The 19,204-nt window shown below is 43.6% G+C and overlaps 1 protein-coding gene across 1 annotated transcript in view; it reads right to left on the bottom strand.

Annotated features, from left to right (window-relative positions):
• LOC137460365 (phosphoglucomutase-like protein 5) overlaps positions 1-18,912 on the bottom strand; it is a gene marked incomplete at its 5' end in the record, with an annotated part of 77,229 nt that extends 58,317 nt beyond the window's left edge. Inside the window, 4 exons of the mRNA XM_068170751.1 lie at positions 12,523-12,677; positions 13,578-13,768; positions 15,348-15,473; positions 18,766-18,912. Coding sequence (XP_068026852.1) covers positions 12,523-12,677; positions 13,578-13,768; positions 15,348-15,473; positions 18,766-18,912 — 619 coding nt within the window. The remainder of the gene's footprint in view (positions 1-12,522; positions 12,678-13,577; positions 13,769-15,347; positions 15,474-18,765) is intronic.
• Positions 18,913-19,204: the final 292 nt, after the last annotated feature.

Genomic DNA, 19,204 nt, shown 5'->3' with positions numbered 1-19,204 from the left:
GTCAGGCTCTGCTTCACCTGCTGTTCTCCAATAGAGAAGGGCTGGTGGGAGATGTGATCGTGGGAGGCTGCCAAGGGTGCAGTGACCACGAGATAGTGAAGTTTTCAATATGCAGGGAGATAGGGAGGAGCACCAACAGAACCTTCACCTTGGACTTCCAGAGGGCAAACTTCAGCCTGTTTAAGAAACTTATTTGCAAAGTTCCCTGGGTACCAGCCCTCATGAACCAAGGGGTCCAGGAGGGTTGGACCTACTTCAAACAGGAGCTCTTGAAGGCACAGGAACTGGCAGTTTCCATGTGCCGAAAGATGAGCCGGCAGGGAAGGCGAATGGCCTGGATGAGCAAGCAGCTCCTGGAGGATTTAAGGGGAAAAAAGAGGCTGTATCACCTTTGGAAGGAGGGGAAGGCTTCTCGAGGTATGTTCAAGGAAGTTGTTAGATTATGTAGGAAAAAAATTAGAAGCAAAGGCCCAGCTGGAACTGAAGCTGGCCACCTCTGTGAAAGACAATAAAAAGCATTTTTACAAATATATTAACACTAAAAAGAAAGGCAAGAAGAACCTGCACTCCTTATTGGACCTGGAGGGGAACACTGTGACTGAAGATGAGGAAAAGGCTGAGATCCTGAACACTTCCTTTGCGTCAATTTTTAACAGCAAGGCGGGAGGAGTTCAGGACAAGTGGCCTCCTGAGCTGGGCGATGGGGTTGGGGAGCAGTGTAGTGCCCCAGAATCCATGAGGAATTAGTTTGGGACCTGCTGAGCCACTTGGACACTCACAAGTCCATGGGACCGGATGGGATCCATCCTAGGGTGCTGAGAGAGCTGGGAGACGAGCTGGCCAAGCCTCCTTCCATCATTTTCCTCCAGTCCTGGCTCACTGGAGAGGTCCCAGATGACTGGAAACTGGCCAACGTGGTCCCCATCCACAAGAAGGGTCGGATGGAGGAACCTGGAAACTACAGGCCGGTCAGCCTGACCTCAGTGCCAGGGAAAGTGATGGAGCAGATTATCCTGGCAGCAATAACTGCGCACCTGAAGGATGGCCAAGGGCTCAGGTCCAGCCAACATGGATTTAGGAGGGGGAGGTCCTGCCTCTCAAAACTGTTCTCCTTCTATGATCAGGTGACCTGTCTGGTGGACGTGGGGAGGCCTGTGGATGTGGTCTACCTGGACTTCAGCAAGGCCTTTGACACTGTCCCCCACAGCAAACTGCTGTCTAAGCTGTCAGCTCATGGCTCGGACTGCAACACTCCGTACTGGGTTAGGAACTGGCTGGAGGGCTGAACCCAGAGAGTGGAGGTGAATGGTGCCACATCCAGCTGGCAGCCAGTCACCAGTGGCATCCCCCAGGGATCAGTGGTGGGCCCCATCCTCTTTAACATCTTCATTGATGATCTGGATGAGGGGATTGAGTCAGTCATCAGCAAGTTTGCAGACGACACCAAGTTGGGGACAGATGTTGGTCAGTTAGAGGGTTGAAGGGCTCTACAGAGGGACCTCGACCGACTGGACAGATGGGTGGAGTCCAATGGGATGGCATTCAACAAGTCCAAGTGCCGAGTGCTGCACTTTGGCTACGGCAACCCTATGCAGAGCTACAGGCTGGGGTCAGAGTGGCTGGAGAGCTCCCAAACAGAGAGGGACCTGGGGGTGCTGATTGACAGCCACCTAAACATGAGCCAGCAGTGTGCCCAGGTGGCCAAGAGGGCCAATGGCATCCTGGCCTGCATTAGGAATAGTGTGGCCAGCAGGAGCAGGGAGGTCATTGTGCCCCTGTACTCTGCATTGGTTAGGTCACACCTTGAGTGTCTGGGCCCCTCAGTTTAGGAAGGACATCAAAACACTTGAACGTGTTCAGAGAAGGGCAACAAGGCTGGGGAGAGGCCTTTAGCACAAGCCCTATGAGGAGAGGCTGAGGGAGCTGGGATTGTTTAGCCTGGAGAAGAGGAGACTCAGGAGTGACCTCATTGCCCTCTACAACTACCTGAATAGTGGCTGTAGCCAGGAAGGGGCTGGTCTCTTCTCCCAGGCAACTGCACCAGAACAAGGGGACACAGTCTCAAGCTGCAGCAGGGGAAGTTTAGGCTTGAGATGAGGAGACAGTTCTTCACCAAGAGAGTCATTTGTCATTGGAATGGGCTGCCCAGGGAGGTGATGGAGTCGCCATCCCTGGAGGTGTTCAAGAGGAGACTGGATGTGGCACTTGGTGCCATGGTCTAGTCATGAGGTCTGTGGTGACAGGTTGGACTCGATGATCTTTGAGGTCTCTTCCAACCTTAGTGATACTGTGATACTGTGATTTTTAAACAACTGTTCCCCGGGAACTGAATGGTACTGCACATGAATTAAAGGCCATATTCTAACTAACTCAAGCTGCCATAGTTCAAGATTAAATGCAGCAAACTAAGTAGTATGAATAAAACCAAAATTTATCACTTAATCATTGTACATAAGAAGGTCTGCTATGCACCCACTACCTCAAATGGAATAAATTCTAGTTTGAATGAGTGACAGTCTCAATACAAGATTTACATATTTAAGGGATTTGGTTTTAGATAATGTGCTAGGTGTGCTTGGTAGGGTTTGACAGTGTAGACCTGCAAGCATGGCCTCTGTGAGACAGGGCCACCAGGTCTGCCCCATGCAGACACAGACAGTTTCAGGTAGTTCCAACAGACCCACCACAGGGCAGAGATAAGCCTAGCAGCCAGGGGGTCTCTCTGGGGAAACACACTTTAACAGGGAAAATGCTGCCCAGCAGTAAGGACTGAGGAAGAAGCAGCTGTTTGAACCCCAAAGTCAGAGAAGAGAGAAGGAGAGAAAATGCTGCTCCAGGTAGTTCAGCTGACTATCCTGCACCCACTGAGAGAACCATGATGAACAGACACATAGTTCCTGAAGGATATGCATCTTATGGAGAACCCGCACTGAATCAAATGTTTTCCTGATGGACTGCAACCCATGAGGAACCCCACACTGGAGCAGGGCAACAGTGGGAAGAAGGTCTCTTCCAACCTGGTCTGGTCTATTCTATTCTATTCTGCCAACAAATCTGTTTCAAATTATGACATAAATATTATAGCTGGTCCTCAGTGTGAAATCTAAGTAGGACCAGCAAAGGAGAAATGCTATGGGCGGACTCCAGTGCCATCCCTCTGCACCACTTAGAGCAGTGAAGGCAGATGCATGATGGAATGAAATTGAGCCTTACACAAAGGACTGGGGAAGGTGTTGGTTTAACTATTATGTCTTCCATTTTTAATATCCAAATCTATTTTAATGTGCAATAAATTAAATTAATTTGGGGAGAGGTGTTGCTTTAATTTCTGTTTTCTGTTTTCAATATCTAAATCTATTTCAATTGGCAATACATCAATTTTTCTCAAATCTTTTGCCCATGCTAGTCACTGGCAAGTGGTTTCAACCCATATGCTCATTCATCCAGATTCTTCACTCTGTCCTGTTGAGGAGGAAGAGACAGTGGTTGGGTGGGCATCTGACAGTCAGTCAGCCAAGGTCAACCCACTGGATGCATATTTTGATGACCTTTTTAGAAGACTGTTGTAACCCATAAAAGACACAATACTCAGAGCTGTACCAATTAGCTCATTCTAACACACCTGGCATAATATATGGTTAAAGACAGCAAAACTTCTAGGTACATTACAGTAACAAGCATATATTCCTTTCTGCTTATCTTAAAAGGTCAGAACACAAGCAGAACAGTTGCTTCTTTCAGACAGAAAGTTTCATCCTACAGGTTTGAACTTACTTGTTACCTGCCTGATCTCTTAAAGGAGAACTTAGATCTTACTAGTTCCAATTCTTACATTTCCCTTTTCTTATTAATAAATACTTGATTAAGCACATGTCCTGAATGGACAAAAAAGCCTCAAAATTGCTCTGAATCAGACAATGAGGCAGAAGTTAGTAGATCTGGTTCTTTAGGCTTGCCTGAACATGTTTCAGAGCCAGAATGAGCCAGGTGGGCGTGCTTTTGGCCACGTTTGGAAAGAAGGCTTTCTATAGGTTGCAATACCAGGGTTTTATCCCTAAATCTGTGTTGCTACTGGCCATTATTGCCTCAGGAAATCTATAAGTATCAGCCCAAAGAGCCAGAGCCTGGTCTTGCACTTGTCCATGCTCTGGAAGGAACCACCAGCTTTGCTTGGAAGCTGAACTGTGTTTCAGTTTACCCAGACAAGACAGCAAAGACCCCTCGGGGCCGAGAGGCGAAACCCCAGAGGAGCTGAGTCCCTGGGACAGTTTCGTTTGACTGGAGCAAGGAGGGAGCGCTGCTGCAAAAGGATTACAGCCGAGAAACCTCCTCTCTACAAAGCTTTCAGCTACAAATCCTTTGGGAATAAATCATGCCTCAGTAATAAGCTGCAGACACCAACAGAAAGTGAAACGGTGCTCCTGCAGCTTCCACGTGGTCGATGCCATTTTGGTTTGTCCAGCTCTTAACGTGTGCCACGAGGTATATCTGATTGTTATAAGCATCTATTGAAGGCCTGTTGCCTTAGGGAATTCTGGAGTTCCCCCTCCCCATTGTGGGCAATCGCTGGCTTCATTGCCAAGGTTCCTTTTCTTTACAGTTTAAAGTGCTGTTTGTTGTTTCTGGATTTTTGTACATATTGTTTAAATTGCTGCTTGTTCCTGCTGGTGAGGTATCTGTTCCACGACCGAACACCTCAAATCTGTAAATAGGTTTTAATTAGTGTTTTTTGCAGGATTTTTGTGATTGATACAATTATTAATATTTTTATTAAATCGCTCCACTAATTGAACATTAATATATCCTTTTATAGACCACAACAGCACACCAGTTCTAGCCTGAACACAATGTACACAGGAATTAAGACACAAAGACCTACAAACAAACCCAATCTTCAGCACTGTCTTTTACAATCTGCTTCAAAAGCATGAATTGTTAGACCTTTACTTTTTTCTAAGATGGTCAAAAATCACAGAATTGTTTAATGTCAGCAAGATTCTCCTTGATCCATAAGGGTAGAGCAGGCCAGGCTCAAACTGAAATTCATGAAATTTTGTTTCTATTAATGAAAAAACCTTTCTGCTTAGTGTGGTGATACACTGACACAGGTTGCCCAGAAACGCTGTGGAGCTTCCATCCTTGGAGATGCTCAAAACCCAAGAAAACACAGCCCTTAGTAACCTACCCTAATTGACCCTGCTTTGTACAAGGGTGTTGGACTGAATGATCTCCAGGTACTCTTGCCAGCCTACGCTATTTTGTGATTGTCTCCTTCTGTTCTGCCAGAATTAATAGTGACACTACAGTTTTGAAATTATTTCTTAATAATTCTTTCCAGTGCAGCAGCCTGATGGCTGACCTTTACATGCAGATATACCAAGGGGTCCCACGATAGCTGTTCGTGGTCCCTTAGAAAGGAATAAAAGGCATCAAGAAATACAAAAAGTAACAGATTCAGATCATTGACTAGTAAGCAGTAACGTAAAACTGCTGTAGGATTTAAGCAAGCAGTGCTATCCATGCTTTTCTGCATGTTTTACTCAGAGCACAAAATATTTTCATCATAGAATAGAATAGAATAGAATAGAATAATAGAATAGAATAGAATAGAATAAACCAGGTTGGAAGAGACCTTCAAGATCATCGCGTCCAACCTATCACCCAACACCACCCAATCAACTAACCCATGTAACCAAGCACCCTGTCAAGTCTCCTCCTGAACACCTCCAGTGACGGCGACTCCACCACCTCCCCAGGCAGCCCATTCCAATGGGCAATCACTCTCTCCGTGTAAAACTTCCTCCTGACCTCCAGCCTGAACTTCCCCTGGCGCAGCCTGAGACTGTGTCCTCTTGTTCTGGTGCTGGCTGCCTGGGAGAAGAGACCAACCTCTGCCTGTTTACAACCTCCCTTCAGGTAGTTGTAGAGAGCAGTAAGGTCACCCCTGAGTCTCCTCCTCTCCAGGCTAAGCAGCCCCAGCTCCCTCAGTCTCTCCTCATAGGGCTTGTGTTCCAAGCCCCTCACTAACTTCGTTGCCCTTCTCTGGACTCGCTCCAGCAAGTCAACATCCTTCCTAAACTGAGGGGCCCAGAACTGGACACAGTACTCGAGGTGTGGCCTAACCAGTGCATTGTACAGGGGCAGAATGACCTCCCTGCTCCTGCTGGCCACACTGTTCTTAATGCAGGCCAGGATGCTATTGGCCCTCTTGGCTGCCTGGGCACACTGCAGGCTCATGTTCATCCTACCATCAACCAGCACCCCCAGGTCCCTCTCTGCCTGGCTGCTCTCCAGCCACTCTGACCCCAGCCTGTAGCACTGCATGGGGTTGTTGTGGCCAATGTGCAGAACCCGGCACTTGGATGCGTTAAATCTCATGCCGTTGGACTCTGCCCATCTGTCCAGACCAGACCAGGTTGGAAGAGACCTTCAAGATCATCGCATCCAACCTATCATCCAACGCCACCTAAACAACTAAACCATGGAACCAAACACCCCATCCAGTCTCCTCCTGAACACCTCCAATGATGGTGACTCCACCACCTCCCCAGGCAGCCCATTCCAATGGGCAATCACTCTCTCTGTATAGAACTTCTTCCTAACATCCAGCCTAAACCTCCCCTGGTGCAGCCTGAGACTGTGTCCTCTTGTTCTGGTGCTGGCTGCCTGGGAGAAGAGACCAACATCCGCCTGTCTACAACCTCTCTTCACGTAGTTGTAGAGAGCAATAAGGTCACCCCTGAGTCTCCTCCTCTCCAGGCTAATCAACCCCAGCTCCCTCAGCCTCTCCTCATAGGGCTTGTGTTCCAAACCCCTCACTAACTTCGTTGCCCTTCTCTGGACACATTCCAGCAAGTCAACATCCTTCCTAAACTGAGGGGCTCAGAACAGAACTGGACACAGTACTCGAGCTGCGGCCTAACCAGTGCAGTGTACAGGGGCAGAATGTCCTCCCTCCTCCTGCTGGCCATACTGCTCTTGATGCAGGCCAGGATGCTTGACTTAGGACACTGGAGGTACAACATGCAGTAGCAATCACAGTGAAGATGCTGTCCAATGCATTAGACAGCACATCATCTGGTATTAGACATATTTTAGAAGAGAAAGGATTTTCTGTTCTAGTTCAGAAGTATCGATTCAGGTTGTACTGGTGTACTGCACATAACTGGGAATATTCTTGTCTCTCCAAAAGGCTTTCTTTTTTCCTCGCATGTTGGCTCACTAGTCAATGAGAACAGAATCATAAATGCCTTACAAATATTCTTTTATATGTCTTGTCCTACTCTAAGATTTCACTGACACTAGTGGAACTGTTTCTTATGCTTATGGATAAATGAAATTGGAATTCAGTTCAACATAAACCTATACATTGTTCAACGTCTTTGTGGGTGCCATGGACAGTGGCATTGAGTGCACCCTCAGCAAGTTTGCTGACGACACCAAGCTGTGTGGTGCAGCAGACACGCTGGAGGGAAGGAAGGCCATCCAGAGGGACCTTGACAGGCTGGGGAGGTGGGCACAAGCCAACCTCATGAGGTTCAACAAGACCAAGGGCAGGGTCCAGCATCTGGGCCGAGGCAATCCCAGGCACAAATACAGGCTGGGCAGTGACCGGCTGGAAAGCAACCCTGAGGAGAGAGACTTGGGGGTGCTGGTGGATGAGAAGCACAACATGAGCTCTCAGTGTGCACTTGCAGCCCGCAAAGCCAATCAGATTCTGGGTTGCATCAAGAGAAGTGTAGCCACCAGGTCAAGGAAGGTGATTCTCCCCTTCTACTAAGCTCTGGTGAGACCCCACCTGGAGTACTCTGTCCAGTTCTGGAATATGGATGTGCTGGAACGTGTCCAGAGAAGGGCCACAAGGATGATCAGAGGGCTGGAGCACCTCTCCTATGAGGACAGACTGAAGGAGTTGGGGCTGTTCAGTCTGCAGAAGAGAAGGCTCCGAGGTGACCTAATTGTGGCCTACCAGTATCTGAAGGGGGCCTACAGGAAGGCTGGGGAAGGACTTCTCAGGATCTCAGGTAGTGATAGGACTAGGGGGAATGGAATGAAGCTGGAGGTGGGGAGATTCAGGCTAGATGTGAGGAGGAGGTTCTTCACCATGAGAGTGGTGAAGCCCTGGAATGGGTTGTCCAGGGAGGTGGTCGAGGCCCCGTCCCTGGAGGTGTTTAAGCCCAGGCTGGATGAGGCTCTGGGCAGCCTGATCTAGTGTGGGGTGCCACTGCCCATGGCAGGGGGGTTGGAACTAGATGATCCTTGTGGTCCCTTCCAGCCCTGACTGATACTATGATACTGAGAATCAACCTCTCTGTCAGTTACTTCTTCAAGCAGTGATCTGGATTTCAGACAACATTCTGCAATTTTACTGAAAAATGCCTCTTAAAGACAACCATCTTTCCTTGAACTTCAGCAGGTCCTCATGGTGGGCTTCACTGGGAATCCTGGAATGTATCTCAGTCCATGTAGTCAGCCAATAAATACCAGAAGTGGTTTGCTTAAGATGAGCTACTGACTATGATTTCAGGTCTAATCTAGTGTCCTCAATGAGTAAGTTCAGCACTGACACTCATAAGTTAAGCAGGTTATAAAATTTTGTCGAACAAAGCAAGAGAATCTGTGGACAACATTATGGTATTTTTGAAGAAAATTAAAATTCAGGTATATTGGATTGTTATGCGTGTAAGTGAGTCACAAAACAAAAGTGACCAACTTCAAACATGCAACTTAAATCTTCAAGTAAAACAAAACCAACCACAAAGCTGAATGAAAGGAACAAAAAAGAATCAAGTCTCCTGGATACAGATGGCAAACCTCATAATAATAAGTATTTGTAAGAATGGCTGGGAAAATATTTATATCCTTTCATCATTATCAATTGCTCAGTTTTATTTAATACTCAGGCTTATCTTCACAGAACTAAATAAGGCAACAATCACCGTGAGACTATCTGTGCTCCAGAAATCTAAGTAAACACTGTCAAAACATAATTCAAATAGTCACCAAGTTATTGAAGGGGGTTTCAGTACACTAACACTGACATGTTTACTGAATTAAAACAAGACAGACCAATTCAAACATCAGTTTCCTGAGGTACTGCAGGAATGCAGATATCATGGGCTTTACAACCAAAATGATTGTCAAACTATTTTATATGGTATTTCAATATAATGATAGCTTTCACTGAAACAATGAGATTTTTCCATCCCTAAACAGAAAAAAAACCAGCAAAGTCTGACCTAAAAGTATTTCCCTAAACTAGATCATCTGCCTACAAGTATTTCCCGGAAGACTGTCAGGCATTAGAGAAAGGTGCTAGCTATGAACTTAGTAATTCTCAGAAACTTCCTGAGTACAGAGGCACCTTAAGATCCTTGCTTTTCAAAGATAATCAACTTTTTCATACACACAACATTTAGAATAGAATAGAATAGAATAGAATAGAATAGAGTAGAATAGAATAGAATAGACCACACCACATTGGAAAAGACCTTAGAGATCATCAAGTCCAGCCTACCACCCAACACCATCTAATCAACTAAATCACGGCACCAAACTCGTCTTAAACACTTTCAGTGATGGTGACTCCACCACCTCCCTGAGCAACCCATTGCAATGGCAAATCACTCTTCTGTGAAGAACTTCTTCCTAACATCCAGTCTAAACTTCTCCTGGAGCACCTTGAGACTGTGTCCTCTTGTTCTGGTGCTGGTTGCCAATCCCCACCTGGCTACAACCTCCCTTCAGGTAGTTGTAGAGAGCAATAAGGTCTCCCCTGAGCCTCTTCTTCTCTAGGATAAGCAACCCCAGCTCCCTCAGCCTCTCCTCATAGGGCTATGCTCCAAACCCCTCACCAGGTTTGCTGCCCTGGTCTGGACACATTCCAGCAACTCAACATCTTTCTTGAACTGAGGGGCCCAGAACTGGACACAGGACGCAAAGTGTGGCCTAACCAGTGCAGTGTACAGGGGCAAAATAACACTATTCCTGATACAGGCCAGGATGGCATTGGCCTTCTTGGTTACCTGGGCACACTGCTGGGTCATGTTCAGACTACTCTCAAGCAGCACTCCCAGGTCCCTTTCTGCCTTGCTACTCTCCAGCCACTCTGACCCCAGCCTGCAGCACTGCATAGGGTTGTTGTGGCCAATGTGCAGAATCCAGCACTTAGATGTGTTAAATCTCATGCCCTTGGACTCTGCCCATCTGTTCAGGCTCTCAAGGTCCCTCTGCAGAGCTCTCCTACCCTCCAACAGATCAACACCTGCTCCCAGCTTGGTGTCATCTACAAATTTACTGATGATGGACTCAATCCACTCATCCAGGTTATCAGTAAAGATATTAAACAGGATGGGGTCCAGCACTGATCCCTGGGGACACCACTAGTGACTGGCCTCCAGCTGGATGTGGCACCATTCACCACCACTCTCTAGGCTCAGCCCTCCAGCCAGTTCCTAACCCAGCACAGAGTGCTGCTGTCCAAGTGCTGCTGACAGCTTGGCTAGGAATTTGCTATGGGGGACGGTGTCAAAGGCCTTGCTGAAGTCCAGGTAGACTACATCCACAGCCTGCCCCACATCCACCAGGCGGGTCACCTGATCATAGAAGGAGATCAGGATGGTCAGGCAGGACCATGCTGGCTGGGCCTGATCCCTTGGCCATCCTGTAAGTGCTGTGTGATTACACGCACGATGACCTGTTCCATGATCTTGCCTGGCACTGAGGTCAGGCTGACAGGCCTATAATTCCCTGGCTCATCCAACCGGCCCTTCTTATGGATGGGCATCATGTTGGCCAGCTCCCAGTCACCTGGGACCTCTCCAGTGAGCCAGGACTGTCGAAAAATGATGGAGAGCAGCATGGCCAGCTCATCTGCCAGCTCTCTCAGCACCCTAGAATGGATCCCATCCATTCGCATGGACTTGTGTGGATCCAAGTGGCTGAGCAGATCTCTAACTACTTCTTCCTGGATCTCAGGGAAACTATACTGCTCCCTGACTCCATCTGCCAGCTCTGCAGGCCAACTGTCTGGAAGACAACCTATCCTGCTATTAAAATTTGGGGCAAAGAAGGTGTTAAGTACCTCTGCCTTTTCCTCATCCTTTGTTACTATGTTCCCCTCCATGTCCACGGAGGAGTGGAGGTTGTCCTTGCCCCTCCTCTTGTTATTAATATATTTATAAAAGCATTTTTTGTTGTCCTTCACAGCAGAGGCCAGTCTAAGCTCTAAATGGGCTTTTGCATATCTAATTTTTTTCCTACATGACCTAGCAACATCCTTAAACATTTCATGGGTTCCCTCACTTTACTTCCAAAGATGATACACCCTCTTTTTTTTCCCTTAATTCACTCAGAAGTTCATTGCCCATCCAGGCTGGCTGTCTGCCCCGTCGGCTCATCTTCCGGCACATTGGCACAGCCTGTTCCTGTGCCTTCAAGATTTCTTTCTTGAAGTAGGTCCAGCCCTTCTGGACCCCTTTGTTTTTAAGAACTGTTTCCCAAGCAACCTTCTGAGTTTAGTTCCTCAAGTAACCTGAAGTCCACCCTCTGGAAGTCCAGAGTAGAGGTTTTGTTGCTGCCCTCTTAGCTTGACTGTAAATTGTAAACTCAATTGTTTCATGGTCACTGGACCCCAGACAGCCTCCAACCACCACATCTCCCACCAGCCTTTCTCTATTTATAAAAAGGTCAAAGATTAGTGTTTCCTCATTAGACACATTTACTAGGAGAAGCAGGTATTTCTTGTTAGTAAAGCTATGCAACCAGATCAAACCTGAGACACAATTAGCTCAGTAAATGCCCTTTCCACACAGAATATATATGGCAATAATATTTTCTATAATCCTCTTATGCCCATATTCATAGAAAATGTACTTCTGCATGAGACTTGTTCAAAAATCAACTGCTAGTAAGATGCATGTCCAGCAAACTGGTCTGCAAGAGCAGACTGGGCTTGTGAAAAATAGCTTTAGATATACTTTTAACCTGCCTCGAAACTGGGAATGGATTCATGACTGCCTCTAGACACTTCTGGGGTACTTTTTTATCTCAATGGATTACGTATTTCAGTGGCTTAAAGAGGGGCATTTTGTTTGTTCAGATTTTGGGGTTTTTTTTAAGCTTCTTTAGTTGTGAATTAGTTTTTTATCTGTTTTAAACTTCCACAACTTTCATGGGGCTGCTATGTTAGGTTGGAACCCACCATTTACTAATAAAAAGAGTAAAACTGTTTGGAAAAGGGATTACTAGCTAAGTGTTTGTACTCTAAAAATATTTAATCTTTTTAATTATTTTTCCCAGTTGAATTAAACTATTTTCATAGAAGAAAAGCCTGGTAAAATTATTCTACAAAAAAAAAAAAAAAAATCATCAAAACTAGTTAAAACAGTTAAGCACATAAAGATGGTGAAAATTAGAAGCTCCTGTGAGAAGACTTAACAATTTTGGAGTTGCTATGTAGTACAAAACATAGAGATAGCTGACGTAATGACCAAGATGATAAAAATCAATGTTTCCTCTTACTTGTCCAGGGCTGTGCTGGTAGGCATGCTCCTGCCAAATCCTCGGACACCCATCTGACAAAAGTACGGAATGCAAGACAGATTGGCAGCAATTATAGCCAATGAGTCCGACGCGTTAACAAAGAAACCATTTTGGCCAAGGATCATGTAGCGGTCCTGAGGAAGAACAGAAATTTGAAAAAGCACCTTAAATTCCAGGTTTTGGGAAGTGGTAATTTCGGTTATTAGATCAACCACAGGTACGGGGGTGGGGGAACAAAAGGTTCTGAGTTACTCAGATACCTCTTTGGGCAGAATAGTTTATTGGCATCATCCTGGCATCTCACTGACACACCACCATCCCTCCAGCCTTGCAAATCAAAGCTCCATATCAGTTGTGGCTTCAGCCTCCTACATGACACTTTAGTAGGTCTGTTCTTGCCAGAGAATGCTTGTGTAGGAAAATCTTTTGGTCAATGACATACACTACTCAAAGAGTAGGAGGGTGTTTTGTGTTTACTGACAACAGAAAACAGCTTCTGTTGTTCAGAACCTTTTCATCTTCCTCCCATCCTGTTAGGACAGAAAGCTCTTTATGTAATAATACTTCACTGTTTATGATGCCGACAGTATGACATTAAAAAATTAGACCTCCACCACAAAAAAATTCGATTCAGTGCTTTATTTACCTATTTATTTACCCTCTATTTATGATGTTAAGTAAAAAGGACTTAGTTACCACTGACTGTGGCAAGTCCATATTGTCTATATGTGCTGTCTCTTCCTAACCAGAGAATAAATGTCTTACACTAGCACAAGATAAAACAAGTGTAAGTTTTAAAGAATTCTCACTCCGCATTCAAACCCTGCTTGATTTGCAGCCATCGTCAGAGACAAATTACAACATATGTGTCTGATTTATGGGTTGCAAATGCTACCATCTCTACTTGAAAGTAACACAGGTTTCAGCTTTGAGGGTTTAGTGAAAAACAAGTGAATTATACTCACATGTCCCATACCTGACCCCAGACAAAGCAATAACTATGATGAAACCTCCAGGCAGATCAAAATACTTACTCCATCAGCATCAAAAGCGGCTCCAAATCCATACTCGCCACCTCTCATAGCCTCCAGCAAAGCAGTTGCATACGTTAAGTTTGGATCAGGAGGCTGTCCACCAAAATCCTCCAGAGGAATACAGTTTATGGCAGAATTTGCAGGAGCTCCCAATTCATCACACAGGATTCTTCTCACGTAAGGTCCCATAACTGCAAAAAATAGAAATCTGCCATGCAGTCACAAGAGCATATGCTTGACATTCAAATTTTTCACAGCACCATGGAGACATAATACAAAACATACTCTCAGCAGTTCTGTACATCAGTCCTAGCAATAAAAACCAATTATTTCACAGAAGAGTATGTGAGTGCTCCCCCCAGTAAATAATCAGTTGGAAACTCATTAAAAACATAGTTTTTCACTAGTGGAAGTGCAAAAGTAATCACTGAATGGTGAAAGATTCAAGTCCTCTTTCCCCATTCTTAAGTTAAGAAATGGTCATAGAAGGGTTTTTCTCACTAGAATAAAAGATGATATTCTATGTGTTCTGGAATGTAAAAACCAATTTAATACATTACAGCAAGGAAAATAAAAAACAGGGGAATACAAATGAGAAACAAACTTACCTCAACACTCCAACTCATGTTCATCAAAGAATTTTACCACATTTTAGTTATGACCGTGAAAGGGATAAATAAAAACCTTCTCAAAACTAACTCCAATGTAACCTCATTTTGTTGAAGTCAACTGAGACTCCAGCTCATGCTATTATGTATCATAATTATACACATTTGGTGGCTTAACAGACATCAAAAACTGGCTGCGCTCTCTGCTTCCCTGTGTGAACATGATTGACTACTCTATCTCATGTGCTGGCTTTCTCCTGCTTCACTCCCAAATTGTACTAACTAGAGCAAATGGTGACTCACATTTGGCTAATGTATCTTGTCCAGAAAGTCTTTTGATCTGATGGCACAAAGAAAAGGACCAATCTCAACTATCTTTGGTGAACACATGAGCTACATTTCAGTTTAAACCTGTCTGGCTTCAGCCTCTCATTATAGAATGAAACCTCATTTGTTTGGTGACATTTGTTTTCCAAATGGTAATACTGAAGAATATTGTTTACATTCCCATCCTTCGAGTCATTATTTACAGAAATCTATCTTTATTTTTTCAAGATGTAGCTTAAGACAGATCTCATACTTTTCTATGGTTTGTCAATTAACACCACTTATAATTTTTTACTATTGGCACAAAAATGGGACGCCTGCTGTTTGCTGTGACAATCTCATCTTTGCCCCAGTACACCGGAGTATTTTAACTGTTAACAGTAGAGAGACAGAGGTCTCTGCCAACTCTTCAAGGAATCTTGGGCACAATTTATTTAGCCTTAACTAATTTTACACCATTTAGAATTTACTTTTGGTAACCCCCTTGATTACTGCACACTGCAAAACATTTCATCACACTCTCAAAGCAAGATTACCGCATCAAGCTTGCTTCCAAATACAAAAACAGTACCTTTATCGGACACATGTGCCTTCACTCCTTTATCAAGGAAGTTAAATCACTTTGCCTAATAAGGGATCTATCCCATTGTTAAGATTGCCTTTGTTACTAGTACAATGTTCAAATCCTTTCCTATTACCCCTAACTTTACTAAAAAGTGTGACTTCCATACCTTGTACCTTTATTGGGAAAGTACTGCATAGCACCACCTTTACTGGGAAGCTATTGCAGCATACCTACAATTTTGTCCTGATAGCAACTTAGGACAGCTCATACCTCCATTCATGGCATCAATCCTTATTTTAATCTGGTTGGGTCCAGTCAGCAAATTTCTGATTGCATTGAAGTCAAAGATACTTCGAAGGAGATTGAGGTAGATATCCACAGAATCCACAATTTCCACTAGAAAAATTAGGAAGAAAGAAAAATCACTTCAGTTCACACATAGGAAAATATTTATTTCAGCACACTTACATTAACTATGCATTTCAACTAAAATCAGAGTGTTGCAACCTCTACATAATATGGATTCGCTCTGAAGCCCACAGAAGCAAAGTCCAAGTCTTCTACTGATTTCAGAGTGGCTACCATCAGGCTTTAAGGTATGCAAAGATCACGTTTTTGCCTGCTAAAGAACTGCAGAGATAACGTAAGTTGACAGCTTCTATTTCACTAAAAACATTCACAAGAATACTCTTTGTTTAACAGTCACTGAATCACTGAGCAACTTTTCAAGATGAACAGGTTTACTTTCAGAGGATGGAAGATGTCCGTGTCACACTGAAGCCACACCTCCCATCTATCATTCCATCAGGGGTGACATACAACCTATTCTCAGTTTTGGCACCTGGAATATGTGTCTTCAGTTTATTGTCAATTTACCACTATACCTTTGCTTTGTATATCTCACTGATTTAGGAAAGTTAGTCTCAGATACAACATCTGGGTTTTGCTAAGGCCTCGCTAATCTGAATTCTAAATTCACAGAAGAGAGCTACAATTTTTCTAGTTCTTCTGGATGTAAAACATTGAACTAAAATGAATTCATAGCATAATGAAAGCAGTTACCAAACAACAATCAAAAGTCATGCTTCACAGTCATCTTGGAACATACTATTTTTCCTGATTAAATTAAAAAGCATATGCTACAAAAAAAAAAAACCAAACAGTTCTATCTGGCTAAATGAGTATCTTGAAATATTTTCATTACAAGTTAAATTACTATGTAGAATATCAGCCTTCCTCAGAACCACTGACCTTGCCCTAATACTCTTCTTTAGGATAATCTGAAAATGACAGACATTCCCTCATGTTTCTGACATGTTCTGTAGAAAAATAGACCGTGACAATACACTTAAATGAAGAACCAAAGAGACAGTTCTCAAAGCTCAAAAAGAATCTGTGAAACCTATTTAAAAGTGATCTAATTCTATGATATATGTTGAATGTCTCCAGGATTCATTAAAATCACATTACTGCGTATCTTCTACGGCCTGCTCGTAATGGTATTTATTGAGCTGACTCTACACTTCACATATATGAACAAATGCCTCAATTTCAGTGGAGCTACTCACACGTTAATATAAAGTGCATGTAAGATTTAAATATAAAAATTATTTTAGCTCCAGCCAAACCCAACTGGTTTATTCTCAGTTCCTTCAACACCTCTGTAGCCATGATTAGAATAGAATTGAACAAAATAAACCAGGTTGGAAGAGATCTTCAAGATCATCAAGTCCAACCTATCATCCAACACCATCTAATCAACTAAACCATGGCACCAAGCACCCCACCCAATCTTGCCTTAAACACTTCCCGTGACGGTGACTCCACCACCTCCCTGGGCAGCACATTCCAATGGCCAATCACTCTTCTGTGAAGAACTTCTTCCTAAGATCCAGTCTAAACCTCCCCTGGAGCAGCTTGAGACGGTGTCCTCTTGTACTGGTGCTGGTTGCCTGGGAGAAGAGACCAACCCCCACCTGGCTACAACCCCCCTTCAGGTAGTTGTAGAGAGCAATAAGGTCTCCCCTGAGCCTCCTCTTCTCCAGGCTAAGCAACCCCAGCTCCCTCAGCCTTTCCTCACAGAGCTTGTGCTCCAAACCCCTCACCAACTTTGTTGCCCTTCTCTGGACATGTTCCAGCAAGTCAATTCACAGGAGTTAGTTCACACAAGTGAAAATGTAGGAGTTTTCAATACAGAGTATCTTAAAATACTTGTTAAATTACTATTCTCATTTTTTTCTCCACTTTAATTATGCATTCAGACCTGTGTAAAGTATACTTATTCTTGCACTTATAAGCCAATTAAATTACTTCATCATGGATCCCTGGTAGCTCTACTGTCCCAGGGAAGAAATGACTAGTAAATTATTTTTCCTGAGAAAAACATTTAGACAAATTGCAATTATTTTAATCTATTTTTATACTACCTGTGTGTTGGTAGTACAAAAATAGATTTTTCATTCAGAAAAGTCCAATTTGGAGAGATTAAAAAGTTGTAAAAGCAAAATTTAAAACTCTGGCAGTCATACAACTCCAGAACGGTGCTGGATGTGAATCCTCTTTGATTCATGTTTGTCTAAAAAAGCCAAACATATTCTTTCCAATTAAAAAAATAAATAATAATTTAAGATTTAAGGGGGGTTAGTCAAAAACTCTATTCATCAAATTGTACTCTGTCTGCACATACACTGGCTTTAGTTCTAGGACATCAGGAATGATGAAGAATTCTTACAGCCACATGGAGTTTTGCAGTATTTGAAATACTGTCTGGACCTCTTCCTTGGTTTTTTGACTGTTTTGGGACAAGAGGAGACTCAGGGCTGACTTTATCACTCTCTACAACTACCTGAAGAGAGGTTGTAGACAGGCAGATGATCGTCTCTTCTCCCAGGCAGCCAGTACCAGAACAAGAGGACACAGTCTCAGGCTGCGCCAGGGGAGGTTTAGGTTGGATGTCAGAAAGAAGTTCTATACAGAGAGAGTGATTGCCCATTGGAATGGGCTGCCTGGGGAGGTGGTGGAGTTGCCATCATTGGAGGATTTCAGGAGGAGACTTGATGGGGTGCTTGGTGCCATGGGTTAGTTGATTAGGTGAGTTGGATTGGTTGAAGGGTTGGATGCGATGATCTTGAAGGTCTCTTCCAACCTGGTTTATTATATATTCAATTCTATTCTAAAATGGTTTTTACTCCTTTGGAATGAAACAGCTGGTTTGCTCAATTTAAATTAAGTGTAGGCATAAAAGTATTCATATGTTTAAAATCAAACACATGCTTAAGCATTCTGTTTACATTTGGAGTCATCAGATGCATAGTGCTTCACATATCCTACAACTTTTCAGAAAACTTAAGCAAAGAATGAATAAGCTGGGACTTTCATAAACTAACTCTCCCGTCAATTAGACTTCCATGAACAAACCAATCCTAGTACAAAATCGTTAATGTGTGGGTATTTAACAGCTAGCAAGCCTAAGCGCACATATTTGGCAAAGGTGTTTGGCTAAAGGCTTGCAGTTTCTTTACAGGTGAAAAAACACAAGACTTACCCATAATGCCTAGTATTTCGGAACCTGTACTAAGGCATTTCGAAGACCTGAAGTTCTGCTTAAATAATTACCCATTATCATTCTTCAGCAATTCTAGTATTTAAAATCAACAGATGTAGCATGCATAAAAGCATGCATTGATACCTCGGAAAGGTTTGAATTTGTTCTCCAGATCAAATTCTTGTCTGCCTAAGCGTGATAAATCAACTCTAAGATCAGGACAAATGGCATATTCCTCCAAAGTTTTGCTGATTTGGTAGATTTTATCCGAAACTATATCTGGAGCAGGTCCTAAAAGAAAACAGAACATGATGGGTCATTTGTTTAAAATTAAGGTTTCCCTACTTTAAACATGAGCGTACAGAAAACATTTTTTTTTTCTGAATATGTCAGAGTCAACCCAAATAAAGAAATAATCAAATAATCTGAAATGCAAAGTTGTCTCACCTTTGCAAGTGTGCATTTGCAGAAAGTCCTACGAAACACCAGAAACTGCTGCTGTATGACAGGCTTTTCTTTAAAATTCCATGCAGGATAAAAAAATGTCATTCATTGAGCAATTAACCCAAAGGAAAAAGGCTGT

The sequence above is a fragment of the Melanerpes formicivorus genome, unplaced genomic scaffold (genome assembly GCF_026170545.1).
Source record: "Melanerpes formicivorus ecotype bairdi unplaced genomic scaffold, bMelFor1.0.p_v2 SCAF_558, whole genome shotgun sequence".
Classification (NCBI taxonomy): domain Eukaryota; kingdom Metazoa; phylum Chordata; class Aves; order Piciformes; family Picidae; genus Melanerpes; species Melanerpes formicivorus.
Note: the sequence above shows the minus strand (reverse complement) of the source record. Positions and strands in the feature narration are given on the sequence as shown.